This window comes from Rhinatrema bivittatum, chromosome 3 (genome assembly GCF_901001135.1).
Source record: "Rhinatrema bivittatum chromosome 3, aRhiBiv1.1, whole genome shotgun sequence".
Taxonomy (NCBI): domain Eukaryota; kingdom Metazoa; phylum Chordata; class Amphibia; order Gymnophiona; family Rhinatrematidae; genus Rhinatrema; species Rhinatrema bivittatum.
Genome location: NC_042617.1, coordinates 3316525 through 3337429, shown reverse-complemented (window position 1 = coordinate 3337429; position 20905 = coordinate 3316525). Strand labels below are relative to the sequence as shown.

The 20905-nt window shown below is 47.7% G+C and overlaps 1 protein-coding gene across 1 annotated transcript in view; it reads right to left on the bottom strand.

Moving 5' to 3' along the window:
• Positions 1-20905, bottom strand: part of LOC115086658 (cullin-9-like) — a 582584-nt gene that overhangs the window by 519700 nt on the left and 41979 nt on the right. Inside the window, exons 3-4 of the mRNA XM_029592817.1 lie at positions 6122-6276; positions 5178-5720 (exon numbers count right to left, since the gene is read on the bottom strand). Of these exons, the coding sequence (XP_029448677.1) occupies positions 5178-5720; positions 6122-6276 (698 nt within the window). The remainder of the gene's footprint in view (positions 1-5177; positions 5721-6121; positions 6277-20905) is intronic.

Sequence of the window (20905 nt, the reverse complement as noted above, 5' to 3'; positions counted from 1 at the left end):
TCCCAGTCAGGTACATGGCCCTGAGCACCATCCCTTGGATCAGGGCCCATGACCAGATCTGAACCACTTTCTGATACAGGAGGTACAAGCCCATACCTCCCTGCTTGTTGACATACTACATCGCCTCCTGGTTGTCAATTTGGATCAGGACAACTTTGTTGGACAGCCGTTCCCTGAAAACACATAGCGTATACCTGATCACCCAGAGCTCAAGGAAGTTGATTTGGCAACAGCTTTCCTAGGCAGACCAGAGACCCTGGATGCTGAGACTATCTACATGATTTCCCCATCCCAAGTTGGACATATCTGTGTTTAAGAACAATTTGGGTAGGAGGAATTCAGAATGAGATCCCATCCTAGATTTGAAAGTTCCTGCCACCAGGACAAAGAGTCCCGGAGGAGCGAGGTGATTCAGTTGCGGTCCTGGAGGTTCTGCATGGCCTGGCACCACTGTAACCTCAAGGTCCACTGGGCCCTGCGCATGTGTAATCGTGCCAAGAGAGCGACATGTACGGTTGCAACCATATGGCCCAACAACCTCAAGATGTGCCATGCTGACACCTGCTGGCTCTGCTGAATCTCTGCTGCAATGGTCATCAAAGTAATGGCCCTTTGACGGGGCAGGAAGACTTTCACCTAAGCCATGTTAGCATGTCTCCTATAAAGTCCAAATGAAGTGATGGCTGAGATGAGACTTTGAGTAGTTAATGATGAACCCTAGTGATTCCAATACCCGGATGGTCAAGCACATGGACTTGACAGCCTCTGCTTGAGATATGCTCTTGACCAGCCAATCGTCCAGATAAGGGAAACCATGCACTCCCAGCCTGCAAAGGTGCGCTGCCACAATGATCAGGCATTTTGTAAAGACTCAATGGGCTGACACTAGCCCGAACAGCAACACCCGATACTGGAATTGCTATTTTCCCACCACGAATTGAAGATACGTCCGGTGACTTAGGAAGATCTTGATGTGTGTGTACATGTCATTCAGATCGAGGGAGCATAGCCAGTCCCCTGTTTGTAAAAGGGGGATCAAGGTGCACAGGGAAATCATCTTGAACATTTTTTGCTAAATCTGTTCAAGGCCATTAGTTCTAGGATGGGATGGAGTCTTTCTGTTTTCCTTGGAATGAGGAAGTACCTGAAGTAAAATCCCCATCCTCTTTGCCCTGGTGGAACAGACTTGACTGCTCTGGCCATTAAGAAGGAGGAAAGCTCCATTAGTAGCACCTCCTGTTGTGCTACCAGCCCAAAAATGGGCTTGGAGGGCAATTTGGCAGGACACCCATAGGTGTTATGGATCTGAAGCTACGAGTTGCTAGAGTTAGCAGTCTGTTGTAGATCTGATGCCTGATGGGCGGAGCAATCAGATAAGAGTAGCAATCTGTTAGGAATCTGATGTTAGTTAGACTGCGGGCTCCTGAAGTGGGAGGAGTTAGCAATCTTGTTAGGAAAGCTCTGTGTAGAGCTGAGAGTAGCAATCTGTAATTCTGATATAGTAGTGGGTGGATCCCTAGGCCGGTGGCAGATGACCACGCCCCCAGGAGGTTATCCCGAGAGGGACCACCGGCTAGGCTTGAGTATGGAGACAGACACACATTAGTTCTTTTATTAAACAGGTTTTTGAAACCACCAGAGGTGGCAGTAGTGAGCTGATATGCCCAGCAGGGCTGTAGTCCCTCAGGTACTGGAACAACGATCCAGAATGGCTGAGCTGTTGAGAAACTGTAGAAAGTGAGTAGGCAGAGTTCATGAACAGCACTAGATGACAAAACTCACTTAAGGTCTCAAGGAAGCTCAGGAGCTGGAAAGGTTTAGGCCCTCGAGGAGCGAGTACCTGGTTCCAGGGAAAGCTCTGAGAGCGCGATGGTAACTCACAATTGTTTGTAGCAGCGATAGCTTCCAGGCAGTAGAGAATCTTCAGAGTGTCCAGGAACATGGGCCCTCGAGGAGCGAGTACCGGTTCCTATCTGTAATCTGAAAGTAAAGAAAATCGAGGCCCCTGAGGAGCGGGTACCTCTAGTAAGTCCAGGGAGGCAGAGTAGCTTGGATAGCCAAATCGAGTCCTTAGCGAATCCTTGCTAACTCAGCTAGTTAGCGATAACAGAGACCTTTAAATATTGGAAGCGGATGACGTCATCTCAGGGGGACGCCCTTGCCGGTACTTCAATCAGAGCGCGCGTGCCCTAAGTCTTCAGGCAACATGGCGGATCTGTGACATTGAGCCGGTCCGGGGACGCCAGAGGGAGACGGCATGGAGACGCCGCGGCAGCCAGCTGTCCATCAGACCCGGAGGGAGTCGCCACAGAGGTAAGGAGGGCGGAGTGAGGGCGTCGAGCAGCGACGGTCGCAACAATAGGTTCAATCGGTAACTCTGACGGATGAAAAGAACCCACTGGTCTGAGGTTATACTGGGCCACTGGTTCGCAAAGAACAGCAGCCTGCCCCAACCCGCAGATCCATCACCCCAGGTACAGGTAACTGGACTCCACTCCATACAACCCTGTCAAAACCCCGTCCCTGGAGTTAATGCGGTGCCAGCTGAACTTTGGGGGCTCTCTGCTGCCTGAGACGGCCTTGGGAGTCCTGATGCTGCTGACGGGAGAGAGGAAGCAGAGGATAGTTCTTCCTCTGGTGAAAGAAAGACTTCCTCTCCCCTAATCTCTCTGACCTCCTAGCTGAGGACGACGGGTCTGGAGTGCTGGCGGGGTGTTGTTGAAGGCTTTTATGGTAGTCCCAGAACTGGGCCACCGCATCCCTCACCATGCCTCCGAAGAGATTCTCCCCAGTACATGGCACATCAGCAAATGTTTCCTTTACCTCTAGTTGGAGATCTGAGGCCCACAGCTATGCCATTCTGCAGGCACCGATTTCCACTGCCAAGACTCTTGATGCTGTCTCAAAAACATCATAGGTTGCTCTGACCTTGAGTTTCCCACACTCCAGGCCCTTATGCACTAGTAGGGTGTCCTGCTGCTGCTGAAGCAGCTGCTTGGCCACTTCCTGCACCTGCTTCCAGATGTCCTGAAAGTACTGGCTCATGTAGAGCTGGTAGGAAGCTATTCAGGCAACGAACATGGCCCCCTGGAAAACCTTTCACCTAAGAGCAGGTGTCAAGGAATGGTCCTAGCCCACTTGTCTCTCGAGAGCAGATTTGACTACCAGCAATTGGTGGGAAAGCTGTCTCTTATCAAACCCGGGAGCCTTCTGAATGAGGTAAACCCTGTCAGCCTTCTTATTCACAAGAGGCACTGTGAGAGGGTGTTCCCATATCCTCAGCAGTAACTCCTTAAGTACAGGGTGGCCCATGGAAAAGTAGCCTGCCTGCGTGGCACTGGTATTGGAGGCCGGCTACTTTTCCATGGGCCACCCTGTATATCATATACCGGAACCGCCATGACCTCCTTAGGAGGCTCCATGAACTGGAGGATTTCAAGCATTTTGTGCCTGGGATCCTCCTCTGTCAGTAACTGAAATGAGATGGCTTCCGCCATTACCTTCACAAATCCTGCAAAGGTTAAGTCCTCAGGTGGGAACTTCCTTTATTCTTCTGGAGGAGAAGGTGACCCTCAGAGCCATTGGAAGATGACTAAGTGGTGTCATCCCCCCCAGAGATCATAAGCGGCCCACATCCTCATTGAAACCAATAGGGGATGGGGCTCTTTGCACTCAGCCTTCGTCCAGAGGTGCAGGCACTGGTAGAGCTGCATGGGGGGCTACAGGCCTCAGCATCTCAGCCAGCCTAGGTGGAGCTTCCTCCCCCAAGGGGAGGCTGTGGTGCCCCAACGGGTACAGACACCAGCCCGGGAACAGACACCAGCTGGGTCGATAATGCACCAATGAGCGCATAGAACTTCTCCAACAGCAGCTCTACGACAGACGGTGCTGGCTCCGGTGCTGTTGATGCCACTGGACCGTTGCTCCGCATCACCCACTTGACCGCCATTGAACTTGCTGCTCAATCTCTTCCTCAAACATTGCCGATGCCAACACAGACTGGGAGGAATGAGAGGTGGCCAGATCCTCTTTGGAACTGAGAAGAGGATCAGTAACTGGCATCAGGACCGGTGAAGACCATCGTGGACCCCCAGAACAGATGGAGGACTGGTGGGTCCTCACCGCAGGGTTGCTTCAGGGGCATCACAGCATGAGCTGACACATCCCTGAGCCCGGCACCAAATATCGACAGGAACCGATACCAATGCTTCTTCAGCTTCCCTCGATGCTCAGCACGATTCTTTCCCAGTGCCGAGGTCGATGACAAGAAACCCATCCTTGGCCTGGAGGAGCTAGACAGTGGCCGGTCTCCAGCACCCCTATCAGTCAACGGCACCAATGGTGCTGCCGATGTCGAAGGCTAGGTGTCCATTGGTGCGGCTCCATGGTCCATCGATGCCAATGCCTCTGTGTTCTCCAGTCCGAAGTGGTATTCCATCTTATCGAGTTGAAGGCGACGTTCCTTCAGGGTCATCTGGGCACATTTGCGGCAACCCCAGATGTCATGCGATGTTCCCAGGCAGAGGACATATTCATCATGAAGGTCTGTGATGGGCATGGGTCCTCAGGTACTGAGGGCATCGTTTGAAACCAGATGCGTGCCATGATGGGACGAAATAAATGGGAAGCAAGATCAAAATAGATGGCAGTGGGTGTCGAAGGCCGGTGGACACCAAAGAACCACTGCCATGAGGAATTGGCCGCGAAAGAAACTTACCGTTAAACAACAAAAACCCTGACTAGGAACAGTACGGGGAGAACCGAGGGGTACCCAGTGTCGAACTCAGGCGAAAAAAAATCACAATAAAGTGAAACATAGAAAGTTTTCCAAAATAGGCCAAAAGTGAGCTCACCACCCGCAATGCTGCAGCTCCGTGGAAAGAGAGACCCCGCGTGGACATGTCACATAGGGCATGCTGAGCATGTCCAGTATGGCAAGTCAAAATGCTAGAAACTTTTGACATAAATTTTCCATGTCAGCGCTCCATCTGATGGCATCATCCATTTGTGAGGACTACCATCCTGCTTGTCCTCGAAGAAAGAAGCTATTCGCTATCTATAATTTGGATAAAAGTAAATTTTAGTTGGTCTGTACATGGATGCTTACATTTAGAGCACAATCACTCCTACGGGGGGGCAGATTCATGCTACCCCACATCCATACTTGCAGCTCTTACCTGCACAGGCGGTTGGCCACTATTGCTCTGACGGAAGACCCCTTCATCACCCGCGCCGATCTCATCATAGTCCTCCAGCATGCGCACACTCATTCCCGGCTTCAGGTTCTCCTGTACATACTCCACATAACTGTCACGGCTTGAGAAGTCTGACGGAGAAAGAAAGGTCTTCGACTGCTTCTTTCGAGAGGCAGCAGCTGGAGTACAAGTCTCCAAAGACACTTGGATGCTTGGGCAGGCAGGCACCTTAGGCTGAAAGATGGATCTGAAGAGCCGGGGTGGATCATCACTGTGTGTGTCCCCGAAAACTACCTGCTGCACACGGTCCCATCCCATGACTCGCACCAGCTCAGAGATCAGGTTAGCCATGGCCATGCTGAACTCAAACTCCACAAGCACACGGCTTCTCTCAGTGACGTGCGTGGAGGCCGCAGCGCTGTCCTGACGTCGGGCTCCCTGCTCACTGCTGCTGTTCAGGTTGTCCATCAAGGAGGTTACACAGAGGTAACGTTTCACCAGAGAGAACAGCACCTTCCCCGGGATCTGTGATAAAGTAATCAAAGAGTTCAAGCTTCATCAGAGCCCCGACACCCCCTCTCAGCCCACTGTCCATGTGCTATCATTGGACCACACACTCACACCCAAGCCACCATCTGTGTGCTGCCACAGACCCCGGTACCCCCTTTCAGCTCACTATCTGCAGATGTGATGGGAATTATAAAGCTAAGTTAATTGGGCAGACGGGCAGACTAGATGGGCCACATGGTCTTTTTCTGCCAACATGTTTCTGGGTTTCTAAAGCCACAGTGCTCACTTCCATCCCACCAGCCTCATGGTAGGATAGGGTAAAAATACTACCAACCTGCTGTATGTACATTACTGCAGATCCAGTAACCAATACTGCCAAATGATTCCAGCCTCTGCAAGTGTCACCAAACATTTACCTGTGGTAGATGGATTCCCTCAAAGGATATGCAGTGCTCCTCGGAGGACGTGGTCTCTGCAAACAGCTCAAGGAGGGTGTAACGACTGTCAAAGTCCATATGATGCTCAATGCCATCCTGCTGACTGAGGGAGAGGAGAACGTAGGCGCGACTCCCTGAAACCCAAAGAAAAACAAACCAGTGCTGAATCCCCCACAGAAACCCTGTGCATCACACTGCAAGAGGAGTATGGCTCTGCAGGTGTACTAACCCCAAAGCAGATAATCTCTCCTCACCAGAAGGAACTTTGTACTTCTCCCCTCAGAGGATGCACCAAGCTCCACAGCAGGAAGGGCTCTCGCCCTACTCTCTCCCCACCTCCCTCCCCAGAGGATGCACCGTGCTCCACAGCAGGAAGGATTCTGTACCTTTCTCCCCAGCGGAAACCCTGAACCCACCAGAAGAGGACCTATCTCTGTTCCTAGAGCAGGCAATCTCTCTTCCACCAGCAGGAACTTTGTACTTCTGTGCCCAAAGGGTACATTTTTCCCCTACACCAGAAGAAGCTGTCTACCTCTCTGCCCATCACACACAGCTGGGGGAGTGAGGGGGGAAGAGGAAGTAGCTGGAGTGGACAGGATTAATCTCTGAGCTGGAGCAAGCTTGATATCATGCTGAGAGAGGAGGCAGAGGGGCAGTTGGTGTGTGGCAGTTTGAGATCCGTTTTAACTGAGACATACGGCAAAACATTACTTGGGACCCTCTATAGACAAACATATTCAAAGATAAACTGTTAAGTGTTACCATGAAAATTCCTTTTTATTTTCTCTTTTTGTTGCTTGCAGTTTTTCAAATTCTTTTTCATGGTCACTTTAAATCCATTTTAATAACAAACATTTTAGTTTAACAGTACTGTGCTCATGGTTGATTAGCGACCCAGGTGGGCAAGTTGTTATAGGATCCCAGTATCTTTAGTAAGTGTTTTTGCTGTGAACTCTATGACCTTAGGTTGCAGTGCCCCCAAAAACCCTCGGGAGTAGCTTGAAGGCAGGGTACTTGCCCAGAAACCCAACTGGTGGGTGAAAGGTTGCCAGGAGAGAGGTGAGGCCTGTACAGCACTTGCTGGAACTCTCAAATGGCCATGGATTTAACCCCTGCGGGATGGAAGGAATAGCCAAAGGCTGTCACATGACAGTAGCAAAGGAGAAAAACACAAGAATAGCATTACTGACAAAAGTGTCAGTACCCCTAAGTGACTATTCTGTGGCATAAATAGAGAGAAAGATCCTCAGAGAGGCAATCAGAGACCAAAAAAATGTGGCAGAAAGACAGAAAAACAGTTCTTAATTGTATTGGGCACTAGAGATGCGATTCGGCTGAACCTTTCAGTTCGGCCTTCGTTATCGGCCCGCCGCGGGAAATTTCGTTTTCCCACGGTTCGGGCCGTTTTTTTCCGCCACCCCAAAAAACGAATTTTCCCAAAATTTCGGGAAAATCCACTTTGCACATCCCTATAAATTAACTATAATCCCCCCACGACTTACCGAAAGTCCCTGGTGGTCCAGCAGGGGTCCCAGGAGCGATCTCCCCCTCTCGGGCCATCAGCTACCAGTAATCAAAATGGCGCCGGTGACCCTTTGCCCTTACCATGTGACAGGGGCTACCGGTGCCATTGGTCGGCCCCTGTCACATGGTAGGAGCAATGGACGGCCCGCGCTATTTTGATTACTGATAGCCGATGGCCCGAGAGGGGGAGATTGCTCCCGGGACCCCTGCTGGATCACCAGAGACTTTCGGCAAGTCTTGGGGGGGGGGGGGTTTCGGGACGGTGGGGTTTTGTAATTAATTAAATTTGAAGGGCTGGGTGTGGGTTTGGGGGGGGGGGTTTGTTTTTTAATGTACCCTTTCTCCCCACCCCCCACCCCCAAAAAAACATAGGAAAACCACACAAAATTTTGTGGGTTTTCCTTTCATTTTGTCAGCCCCCCGAAATGCAATGAAATAGGGAATAAAGACGATATTTCCTATTTCGTTGCAAACAAATGCACATCCCTATCCGGCACTACTGGCCTGATTTAAAAAATACTTCAGATGTACCTTGATATATTGCCTGAACATAATACATCCTACTAACCTAGGCTATCACTGGCACAAAGCAGGTTTTAAAAAGGGCATTAGCAGTAAATTTGAACAACCGAAATTATTCCCACCATATCCTGGCTAAGGAGGGGAATTCCCCTTCCTCTCCCGCCGAAGCTGCCAGGGAATCTAAAATGGCCGCCGTTTCTGCAAAAGCCTCAGTGCTGGACCCCATCACCCGTGAGGCTTGTTCTACCGGAGTGATCATGCTTGAGGCAGACCCCTGAACGCTTTTGCTGCATGCACACGCTATTCTTCCCTGCACCTATGGCACCACCAGCACCTCGATGGCAAGCAGGGGAACTGTCCCTCAGGAGCCAACGCCTGGTCTCCTCCGCAGGCAGAGAAGCTGCTGAAAAAATCCCATCCCATCGCTGAGCTCCTTCCCCCCCAGCTGGACAGATTCCTCCATCTTGTTCCTTGTTCTCTCTCTTTTTTTTTTTTTTTTTTACTCTCTGAGAACAAATAAAGATCCATAGAAACCAATACTTTCTTTTGGTGCAGAGGATCCAGTGTCAGGGGCACAGGCCGCATGGCAGATCAGAAAAGAGCCCGACCACTGGCTATATCCGTCTCCTTGTACCAAACTTTAGAGACTCAGCCCAGAACAAACTGAATAAAAGGGATACTTCCATGATCCACTGGGCTTGCAGTACAGAACTGCCAAGCAGGTTCCACCGCTGTCTCATAGGGGACCTCCACGGACTCCCAGACCGAGCTATCAGAAGGGTCACCAAACCCCTGCTCATCCGCCTCAAACCAGGGGTATGGCCCCACCAGGATCTTACAACCCCCTGGTAGATCCAAAAATGTTGTCTTTTAATCTTTTTTTCTATTCTTTCTCTCCAGACTGCAGTTTTACACCTCTACCATCTGCTGGAGACAGAGAAACAGAGGGACTGCAGTTTTACACCTCTACCATCTGCTGGAGACAGAGAAACACTGAGGGACTGCAGGTGGCACCTCTACCATCTGCTGGAGACAGAGAAACACTGAGGGACTGCAGGTGGCACCTCAGGTTATGTACAGTGTCAGTGAAACTTTGTCTCCATCTGCTGGCAGGGAGGCAAAACCCAGGAGTCTGGACTGATCTGGGTACGAGTAGGCAAACCCCATGGTCAAATAGGGCATGTCAATCTGACCCCAAACACACCTGACAGAAAGGTGATGGATGTGACAGCAGCAGTTGTAGTGGCGCTGGAGAAAAAAATTCAAAAAATACACTCTAAAATTGACAAAGTACATGCATTGCTGACGGAACCTACAAAACAGATTCAAGAAGTAGAATCGTGTGTCTCCGGGATGGAGAATCGTATGCAGATTTTAGAAATTGAGATAGCCCAGTTGAAAGCTGACTGAGACCAGCGAACAGAAAAATTAGATGACCTAGCAAAAAGGTTGCGTCGGGGCAATTTGAGAATTATTGGGATGCCAGAGACGGCTCGGGTCTCTGACTTAGCTGAAGTTATTGAAAACTGGCTGTCACACGTTTTGGCGCTGGATAAAAAACATGGCAAACTGCACATTGTGCAGGCCCACTGCTTGGGATTAAAGTACTCACAACGTGCCAAACCTCGTCCTATGATAGCTACATTTCTGAACTCTGTGCATAAAATTGCTGTTCTTCAAGCTTAAAGGAAGAATAGGAGCATTACACTTACGAGGGTGCACCGATTTTGCTTTTCCAAGATTATTCAGCTCTGGCGGCGGACGGGAGGAAGGCTTTTGCATCAGTCTGTGTGCAGTTTTCCCTTTACACTGCAGTTCCCAGCAAGACTGAGGGTAACACATGGGAATAAGATGGCGGTGTACGAGAGAGTGGAAGGAGCTGCAGCATTTTTTAAATCGCTAACATCGGAGACAGAGAAGTGACTATGGAAGCCTAGAACTGGAAGTGGTTAAACTAAAGTTTGATACCAGAAGGCTAGAAGAATCGGGAGTGGAAATGAAAGAACAAGTTTTTGTTTCACTTGAAGTTATAGACTAAGTTCTTTATCATATCCTTCAACCTCAAACCTCATGGCCTTTAAAACCTTAATGCACCAATACAGATTCTCCATCCTACAGACAAAAAAGGACTTCTACTCACAGAAAATTCATAACTTTATATTTGATCCAAAAGCCCTCTTCTCTTTAGTAACTTCTCTCACCAAACAACCCGCCTTCGCTTTCCCGGATGATAACGCAGCAAGTAAAGCATCTGATCTTGCCACCTATTTTAAGAACAAAATTCCTAACCTCCTGGACCCTATCAAGAAAATGAAAGCCAACTCCTCACCTCATCTACTCCCCTCCCCTCCACAAATCACAGCAAGCCTTGAGACCTTTGAACCAGTCTCCACTTTGGAAATTGAAAACACTCTAAAAAGACTTAAACCTTCATCACACCCACTAGATGCTATTCCAGCCAACCTCCTCATTTCAATTGCCAAAGACATCTCTTACCCTATATCACAGATCATCAATTCCTCTTTATTACAAGGTCTCATCCCCACTCCACTCAAACTCGCCATCCTTAAACCATTACTAAAAAAATCAAATCTTTCCCCAGACAATCCAGCCAACTTCCGCCCTATAGCCAATCTCCCAATTATCTCCAAAATCATGGAAAAATTAGTTAACAAACAACTCGCCGAATACTTAGAAAACAACAACATCCTCTCTTCTTCTCAATTTGGTTTCCGAAAATCTAGAAGTACCGAATCCCTCCTTTCATCTCTTTCAGATAAAATTCTCTTGAACCTAGAAAAAAAACAATCCTCCCTCCTCATTCTACTTGACTTATCAGCAGCTTTTGACACAGAGAACCATGATATCCTCTTGGATCATCTAACAGAGATTGGCATAAAAAACACCGCACTCAATTTGTTCTCATCTTTCCTCCAGAATAGATTCTATAAAGTCAAGATAAACAGCAAAGAATCACCACCTTTCAGATCCACTATGGGAGTCCCGCAGGGTTCTTCTCTATCCCCAACATTATTCAATATTTATCTTCTCCCTCTATGCCATCTCCTCTCCAAATTTAACCTCATTCACTATGTTTATGCAGATGACGTCCAAATCCTTATCCCGATTAAAGATTCATTGCAAAACACCTTACAATTCTGGAATTCCTGTCTTCTATCTATCAATAACCTCCTAACAAATCTTAATTTGATTCTCAATTCCAACAAATCAGAGTTCCTGCTCATCACCCCAAATGGTAACTACTCCGCTCCCTACGCACACAACTTATCTCCTCCGGCCTTTTCCACTCATGTCAGAAACCTTGGGGTCACCATGGATAATCAACTAAACTACAAAAAAAACATAAGAACATAAGAAAATGCCATACTGGGTCAGACCAAGGGTCCATCAAGCCCAGCATCCTGTTTCCAACAGTGGCCAATCCAGGCCTTAAGAACCTGGCAAGTACCCAAAAACTAAGTCTATTCCATGTAACCATTGCTAATGGCAGTGGCTATTCTCTAAGTGAACTTAATAGCAGGTAAAAAGCTTCATTAACAACACCATAAAAGACTGCTTCTTTAAACTTCAAGTATTAAAGAGGCTAAGACCACTCTTATACTTCCAAGACTTCAGATATGTATTACAAGCAATCATTTTCTCGAAGATAGACTATTGTAATTCTTTGCTGCTTGGTTTACCCGCAAACACTCTGAAACCTCTGCAAATGTTACAAAATGCCACTGCGAGGATCCTAACCAAATCTAATAAAAGGGACCACATTACTCCCATTTTAAAGAACCTTCACTGGCTCCCAATCAAACACAGAATCCTCTATAAATCCCTATCAATAATCCACAAAGCCATCTATAACTCAACTCCAATGGCCCTCACCATCCCTTTTCAGCTTCACTCCACCTCTCGTCCGACTAGACAAGCTCAGAAGGGCACGCTGACAGCCCATCCTCTCAAGACTTCACTTAGCAAAAGAACTATTTCCACTGCTGGTCCTAATCTTTGGAACTCATTTCCACCAGACCTTAGAATTGAACAATCGACTCCCACCTTTAAAAAAAGACTAAAGACCTGGTTGTTCAACCAAGCATTCTCTTAATCTTAAACTCAATATCTAAGCTTTGATCTCCAGGACGGTCCACTACTCTGTATATAATTACTCCTATTAAGTTATTATTATTTATTTTTTTCCAAGTTCTTTTTACCCTGTTCATTGTAAGACATTATTCTTTATACTGTCAATCTATTGTTGTAATGTAAACCGAAGTGATTAGTAACTTTGTTACCAGAACTTTGGTATATAAAACTGTTAAATAAATAAAATAAATAAGTTGTTTGTTAATAACAGAGCAGACGTTCATTGGAGCTGAAAATACGTTGAAGAAAGTTTTGGGAAGCAGCAGAACTGGACAATGTGATAATTATGAAAACTTTTTTGTTTAATCTTTCATTGTAGCTGAATCTGCAGGCTAGGAGTTGGGGTTCCCACATGTAAACATGGGTCGCGCCCCTTGGAGAGGGGAACTGTTGCGATTCTGTTTGCGGCCTAGCCTCGAGCAGCCTCTCACCTCACCGACCATGTCTCCCCTGCGCGGCGGGAGTGCCGCCGACGCCAAGCTCTCTTCCTTGTGGCCCGGAGGCAGTCATCGTCTCACCTGCCTCGGTGCTTCTCCGGAGTCCTCCTCAGGGGTCGTGCCATAACCCAAAGGCACACGTTCTCCCCTGGCACTCCCAACAGAACTATGGAGTTGGAGACAGGGGAAAATAATGGATGTGGGAAGAAGGGAGAGGTATGGGCGACGAATTAGAAAAGGAGCATTAGGATCCAGGGGGTAAGGGTCACATAGGAGATTCACTTGATGGGGAATGTTCAGTTAATTTGCCAAGCTCTATAGGCTCGAGCTTAGGCTGGGAAGCTCTGGTCAGGAAGTGGGGAAGTCAGACTAGAACACAGTTCTTTGGTTTTCACTGAGTTGAAGCTATGGCTCAATCCTCAGTCTGGTTTGCTACGTGGAATGTGTCTGGTATAGGTTCTGCGTTCAAACACTATAAAATATTGCAGACAATGCAGAGGCACCATATACAAATAGCTATGTTGCAGGAAACACGATTAGATGAAAAAGAGCATCAGAAAGTTAAGGGAGCATGGATGGGAGAAGTGTACTCATCCCTGGCTTCTAGCAAGACAGCTGAGGTTGCCAAACTGATTGGAAAGCAAGTTCCATTTACTGCTACATGAATTTAAACTTATCCATAAGGTACATATCTCATTGTGGAAGGAATAGCATTTGGCCAGTCGATTATAATCTGTAATGTATATGGACAATTCTTACCTGCATTAATTTTTTTCCAAATTGATTAAACTGTTTAGCGGATAAGTCACAGGGTTGTTTGATAGTGGGGTGGGGGGGGGGGGATTTTGTGTCTCTGACCCTTTATTGGCGTTATGCCCCTGCTCGCGGCTGCTCCGCGGACAGGGCCTCACTTTTTGTCGCGGCCCGGACTGCCGCCGAACCACGCTGCCCTCCTGTTCACGGCTGTGTAACCCGCCTGCTGTCTTCTCCTCCCCCTCCTGCGCCGATGCTGCTTCGAGAGAACTCCCCTCGCCCAGGATTCCTCCTCTCTTCGCAGCCTAGGATGCAGCCGGAACCTCTCCGTCGAGGGAATCCCCTTGTGGGGATTCCCCTCCTCCATGGCCCGAGTGCTGCCACCGAGACCTCTCTTCAGTGGCAGGAGCCGCTACCCGACGTCCTCAGGCCTTCCTCTTCGCTCCAACCCTGCTGCAGGCCTAGGCTCCGCCTCCTGTGCTCCAGGGCTCCCTCTAGGGGCTGGCCACCCGGCTCTTCTCTCTATTTAAAGGGACAAAGCATGAAGTTCCTCTTCAGCCCTCCCAGATGATGTCTTCAGGGCTCTTCCTGCTCCTGCCCTATAAAAGGGCACTGCTTCATTCTTTCAGTGCCTTCGGATGGAGTAACACCCTCCAGGATCAACATCCTCCAGAGAGTTCCATCCTCAGAGTTCCACTGTGGTTATCTTCAAGCTCCTGTCCAGAAGACTTCGTCTTCAAGTCTTCTCTCTTTGTGATGTCTTCGTCCGACGTCCAGGTCTCCCCTGTCGTCTACCTTCCTCGTGGTATGTTCCAGCCCTGGATTCCTTTCCTCAAGCCTCTGTACTCCTCGTCTATTAGAACATAAGAACATAAGAATATGCCATACTAGGTCAGACCAAGGGTCCATCAAGCCCAGCATCCTGTTTCCAACAGTGGCCAATCCAGGCCATAAGAACCTGGCAAGTACCCCAAAACTAAGTCTATTCCATGTTACCGTTGCTAATAATAGCGGTGGTTATTATATAAGTCAACTTAATTAATTAATAGATGTCTCTGATGCTCCTATGTCTCGATGTCCTGACGTCCAGAAGTCCGCCTGTTCTGAGTCCCAGATATCGTGGTGTTCCGACGTCCTCCATCCTGATGTCCGTCCATCTTCTTCTATAAAGACTTTCAGATCCTACGTTAAGCAGAGGCCCATTCCTGCTGTCATCCATCTCTCCGATGTCAGAAGCTTCCAGTGTCCAGAGGCCATTCCCTCGTTACAGACGTCCAGAGCGCCTGGCGCCAAGAGGTACTTTCCCTCGCTTCAGCAGTCCAGGTATCCTAATGTCAAGATGGCTTTGTCTGAGGTACTGCCCTCTGCATACCTCCCTCTTCACTAAACATCATTATACTGGAGAACACGTCAGCAGATCTTGGCATTCCCCGGACTCCAATCAGTCTATGTTTGATAGATTGGAATCTCTCCACTGGACTTCGTCGAGTGCTGCCCGACTCCTCTCCGTCTGGTGCTCCTCCCGCTCCTAGCCTCCGGGTTGTGTAGGGCGCGCAGCGGACAAGGTGGTCCGCGACCAGTCCTTGGGCTGTGTAGGGCACCTGGAGGGATAGCACTCCCTAACTTCAAGAGCCTCATCTCTTCTTCATACCCAAGAGTGTTCCTCTTCATAGTCTTCAAGAGTCTCGTCTTCATCTTCAAGAGTACACCTCTCCTTCATCCATGTCCAGGAGTCCTCATCTAGTCCAATCTCCGGGAATCCTTCTTCTATGAACTCTGACTCTTCACTCTTCGGACCAGGAGTCCCCTGCTCTGGTTCCATTCTTTCATGAGTCAAACTGTGTCCAAGCTTGCACTTGGGGCTTCTCTCTGAGTTATCTCGTGGACCAGGGACTCACACTCACACAGGAGCAAGCAATCATGCCTCTACGCCCCTTCCCAGGGCTTTCCCACATGCATTCACCATGGAATACATAGCCACAAGGCGTGTCCGCAACAATTGGCTGTAAGGTTTTAGGGGATAAAGTAACAAAAGTGGCTTCACATGTTTGTAATAGCTTAGACTTGGTGGATACTTGGAGGACCCTACAACCACTTGAAAGGGAATAAACGCATATATCACAGGCACATAGAAAAGACTCACGTATAGATTGCTAGCTGGTGCACAGTAGCAAATTTGAGACTATAAAAAGCAGAGATTGGTCCAATTGAGATATCGGACCATTCACCGGTGTGGATGGATTTTGAAGATTTTCATCCACTACAATGTCAATGGAATTTTCCCAGATACCTCTATGGAGAGCAATAGTTCCAAGAATTTTTATGGAAGAAATTGGAAGAGTTTTCTTCTTTTAATGAGCAGCATAAAGATGCATCCATTCTTTTTTTTTTTTGTAATATGTTTATTGTAATGTCAATAAAGCACACAAAATTACACAGTACATCAAGAGGTGGAGCAGCATATAAAATCTCAAACATTATACAGATTAAGCTCTAGCCCGCCCCCCCAACCCCATCTACTTCATACGTGCTTATAGAAAAACATATTGGGCCTTTAACAAAGAAAACAAGCAAACCCCCACCCCCCCACCCCCGAGTCAGCCCATTAAGGAACACCATCAAAGTTCAAAAAAAGTGGTTCCAAAAGGAGACCACAGTCTTTTGCATCGAGTGTCACATGCATGATTTTTTACCTGCCGGTGAGAAGTTGTACATGTGCATGCGATGCAAAGAGCTCCTGGCTCTCAGAGAACGAGTCCGATCTCGGGAGGCTAGAGGGGCAGACCTGGAGGAGCTGAAGCAGACAGAGAGGTATATAGATGAGACCTTCAGGGACATAGTAGCCAAGTCCCAACTTCAGACTGGCAGCCCTGGTGCTGCCTTGGAGGAAGGTGGTCTCATGATTGGAGGGCATCAACCTGATGCAGCAGGAAAGGATCCTGTGGCAAGGACCTGCTCTCCAAGTGATGCATTGTCCTTTCGCACCGAGGATATCTCTCCAAGGCCTACTGCCCAGGAGGGAAGAGTTAGGTCAGCCGTCATAGTTGGTGATTTGATTATTAGGAATGTAGATAGCTGGGTGGCTGGTCAAGATGGTGAGACGGACAGTGAAATGCTAAGAGAAATTAGGGAAGCTAACCAAATTGGTAGTGCGGTTATAATGGGAGACTTCAATTACCCCAATACTGACTGAGTAAATGTATCATCGGGACACGGTAGAGAGATAAAGTTCCTGGATGGAATAAATGATGGCTTTATGGAGCAACTGGTTCAGGAACAGACGAGAGAGGGAGCAATTTTAGATCTAATTCTCATTGGAGCACAGGATTTGGTGAGAGAGGTAACGGTCGTGGGGCCGCTTGGCAATAGTGATCATAATATGATCAAATTTGAATTAATGACTGGAAGGGGGACAGTAAGCAAATCCACGGCTCTCATGCTAAGCTTTCAAAAGGGAAACTTTGATAAAATGAGAAAAATTGTAAGAAAAAAACTGAAAGGAGCAGCTACAAAAGTAAAAAGTGTGCAAGAGGCGTGGTCATTGTTAAAAAATACCATTCTAGAAGCACAGTGCAGATGTATTCCACAATTTAAGAAAGGTGGAAAGAAGGCAAAACGATTACTGGCATGGTTACAAGGGGAGGTGAAAGAAGCTATTTTAGCCAAAAGATCTTCATTCAAAAATTGGAAGAAGGATCCAACAGAAGAAAATAGGATAATGCATAAACGGTGGCAAGTTAAATGTAAGACATTGATAAGACAGGCTAAGAGAGAATTTGAAAAGAAGTTGGCCGTAGAGGCAAAAACTCACAGTAAAAACATTTTAAAATATATCCGAAGCAGAAAGCCTATGAGGGAGTCAGTTGGACCGTTAGATGATCGAGGAGTTAAAGGGGCATTTAGAGAAGATAAGGCTATCGCGGAAAGATTAAGGATTTCTTTGCTTCGGTGTTTACTGAAGAGGATGTTGGGAGGTACCTATACTGGAGAAGGTTTTCATGGGTAATGATTCAGATGGACTGAACCAAATCACGGTGAACCTAGAAGATGTGGTAGGCCTGATTGACAAACTGAAGAGTAGTAAATCACCTAGACCGGATGGTATACACCCCAGAGTTCTGAAGGAACTCAAAAATGAAATTTTAGACCTATTAGTAAAAATTTGTAACCTATCATTAAAATCATCCATTGACTGGAGGATAGCTAATGTAACCACAATATTTAAAAAGGGCTCCAGGGCAGATGAAATTTAATGTGGATAAGTGCAAGGTGATGCATATAGGGAAAAATAACCCATGCTATAGTTACACAATGTTAGGTTCCATATTAGGTGCTACCACCCAAGAAAGAGATCAAGACATCATAGTGGATAACACATTGAAATCGTCAGTTCAGTGTGCTGCGGCAGTCAAAAAAGCAAACAGAATGTTGGGAATTATTAGAAAGGGAATGGTGAATAAAACGGAAAGTGTCATAATGCCTCTGTATCGCTCCATGGTGAGACCGCACCTTGAATACTGTGTACAATTCTGGTCGCCGCATCTCAAAAAAGATATAATTGCGATGGAGAAGGTACAGAGAAGGGCAACCAAAATGATAAGGGGAATGGAACAGCTCCCCTATGAGGAAAGACTAAAGAGGATAAGACTGTTCAGCTTGGAGAAGAGACGGCTGAGGGGGGATATGATAGAGGTGTTTAAAATCATGAGAGGTCTAGAATGGGTAGATGTGAATCATTTTTTTACTCTTTCAGATAATAGAAAAACTAGGGGGCACTCCATGAAGTTAGCATGTGGCACATTTAAAACTAATCGGAGAAAGTTCTTTTTCACTCAACGCACAATTAAACTCTGGAATTTGTTGCCAGAGGATGTGGTTAGTGCAGTTAGTATAGCTATGTTTAAAAAAGGATTGGATAAGTTCTTGGACGAGAAGTCCATTACCTGCTACTACTCAAGCTGACTTAGATAATAACCACCGCTATTACTAGCAACGGTAACATGGAATAGACTTAGTTTTTGGGTACTTGCCAGGTTCTTATGGCCTGGTTTGGCCACTGTTGGAAACAGGATGCTGGGCTTGATGGACCCTTGGTCTGACCCAGTATGGCATGTTCTTATGACACTGCCAGGGAGACTGTGGGCCAGAGGAGCTAACGCTGGTCAGATGGGACGGTAGTAAGGATGGAGTCACATTATCAGGAGGACCCACCACTACAAGGCTGATCTCAGACTGGCAGGCTACATCCAGAGCCCCCAGTTTCCTGAGACTGATTTTTCAAAATTCTGAGATAATTATGTGGCAAATTTGCATATATTTCTAATTTAAATACTATAATTTCTGTTTTAGTTTATAAAATGTTCTGACATTTCTGTGCCCAGTAAATTCAGTTGATTCTTTATTAGAGGAAAGGTATTTTAGTGACTGGGGCTGGAGAGGAAGGGGAAGGGATCTGAAGATCTCAGAGGAGGGAAAAGGAGGAGGGGCTGAGGAATAAGGGAGGGAGGAAGATTAGGATGGAGGGAGGAGGGGGAAGAGACGAAGAAGGGAAGGTGAAAAGAAGGAAGAGTGGGGATGGAGGTAGGGGAGGAGGGAAGATTGCGCTGGACATGGAGAAAGCCACAGCCCTTCCTCCCATCACACCCCAATGCCCCTCCAGTCCTGTCACCCTCCAAACGCCTCCCTCCCTCCCTCACCTTCTTCTCTCTCCCCCTCAGACTGGGGAGGGTAAACTCTAGGGTCACTGTGGGGAAGAGGAGGACCTGCCTGCACCAGAATGCATGCGTAAGACACATTGCTGTGCTCCCATAGGTGCCTTATGCGTGATAGGCTGGGAAATAGAAGCTGCCTGCAGTTATGAGTGTTTATATTCCTGCACAGAGTACGCATGAGGGCCTTCTCATAACAACCGACTGCGGATTCTTCCCCAATAAATAAGAAAATTGGTTCTTACCTGCTAATTGTCATTCCAGTAGTACTAAGGATCAGTCCAGAGAAGTGGGTTGTGTATCCCTACCAGCAGGTGGAGTCAGAGAGCAAAAACCTTGGGCACTGCCATATATACGAGAGTGCCACCTGCAGTCCCTCAATATTGTCTTGTACCCAAGCCCAAACTAACAGAACTAAAGAACGAAGGGTAGTAGCCAACCAAAAACACGGCCAACCCCTACGCCCCTGGAACAATCAAACCGAATCAACTGCTAAACAGCGCTCCCTCAATCATATCTGCAGCAATGACCTTCATGAAAAATTATAACCAAGTTCTGAGCAAGACAGTCTTTCGGTATCTGAAGAAAGGGGTGGGCCTCTGGACTGATCCTTAGTACTACTGGAACGAAAATTAGCAGGTAAGAACCAATTTTCTTTTCCCAGTACGTACAGGATCAGTCCAGAGAAGTGGGATGTACCCAAGCCAACCTACTCTGGGCAGGAACCCAAAAGACCCGCACGCAGAACACTCTCACCGAAGGATGATTCATCATTAGCTTTAACATCCAATCGGTAATGTTTAGTGAAATTGTGCAGCAAAGACCACACAGCCGCTCTACAGATTTCCTGAGGTGACAGTAGTTGACACTCTGCCCAGGAAGTAGCATGGGCCCTAGTGGAATGAGCTCTGAGACCCCAAGGCACAGGACGCCCTCGGTCAATGTATGCCGAAGAAATGGCTTCTTTAATCCACCAAGATATGGTCGCCTTGGAGGCTTTGTCCCCCTTCTTTGGACCACCAAAAAGAACAAACAAATGATCGGAACGTCGGAAATCATTGGTAACTTCCAGATAATGCAATAAGGTGCACCGCAGGTCCAACAGATGAAGGTCTCTGCCCTGAGAAGACTCTCGGGACCAATGAGGAAACCCCGGAAGCTCCACAGCCTGATTCATGTGGAATGCCGAAACCACCTTAGGGACGAAAGACGGCACCGTGTGCAAGGACACCCGATCGTCGGAAATCCGCAGAAAAGGATCTCGACACAACAATGCCTGTAATTCAGAGATCCGATGCGCCAAACAAATGGCCATCAAAAACACTGTTCTCAACGTCAGATCTTTCAGGGACGTTCTGCGAATAGGCTCGAATGGGGCGGTGCACAGCACTCACTGTACGAGATTCAAACACCAATCGGGACACATTGCACAGACCGGCGGACATGTTTGACCCCCTTAAGAAACCGAGCAATATCTGGATGCACTGCCAGCGAACAGTCATTGAACGTTCTCCTCAAGGCACCCAGAGCCGCAACCTATACACGAAGGGAATTGAACGCTAGACCCTTAAGCGAGACCCTGCTGCAGAAAATCAAGCACCCGAGGGACCTCGGCTGTCAAAGGATCGCAAGACTGCTGATGACACCATGTCTCAAAAAGCTTCCAG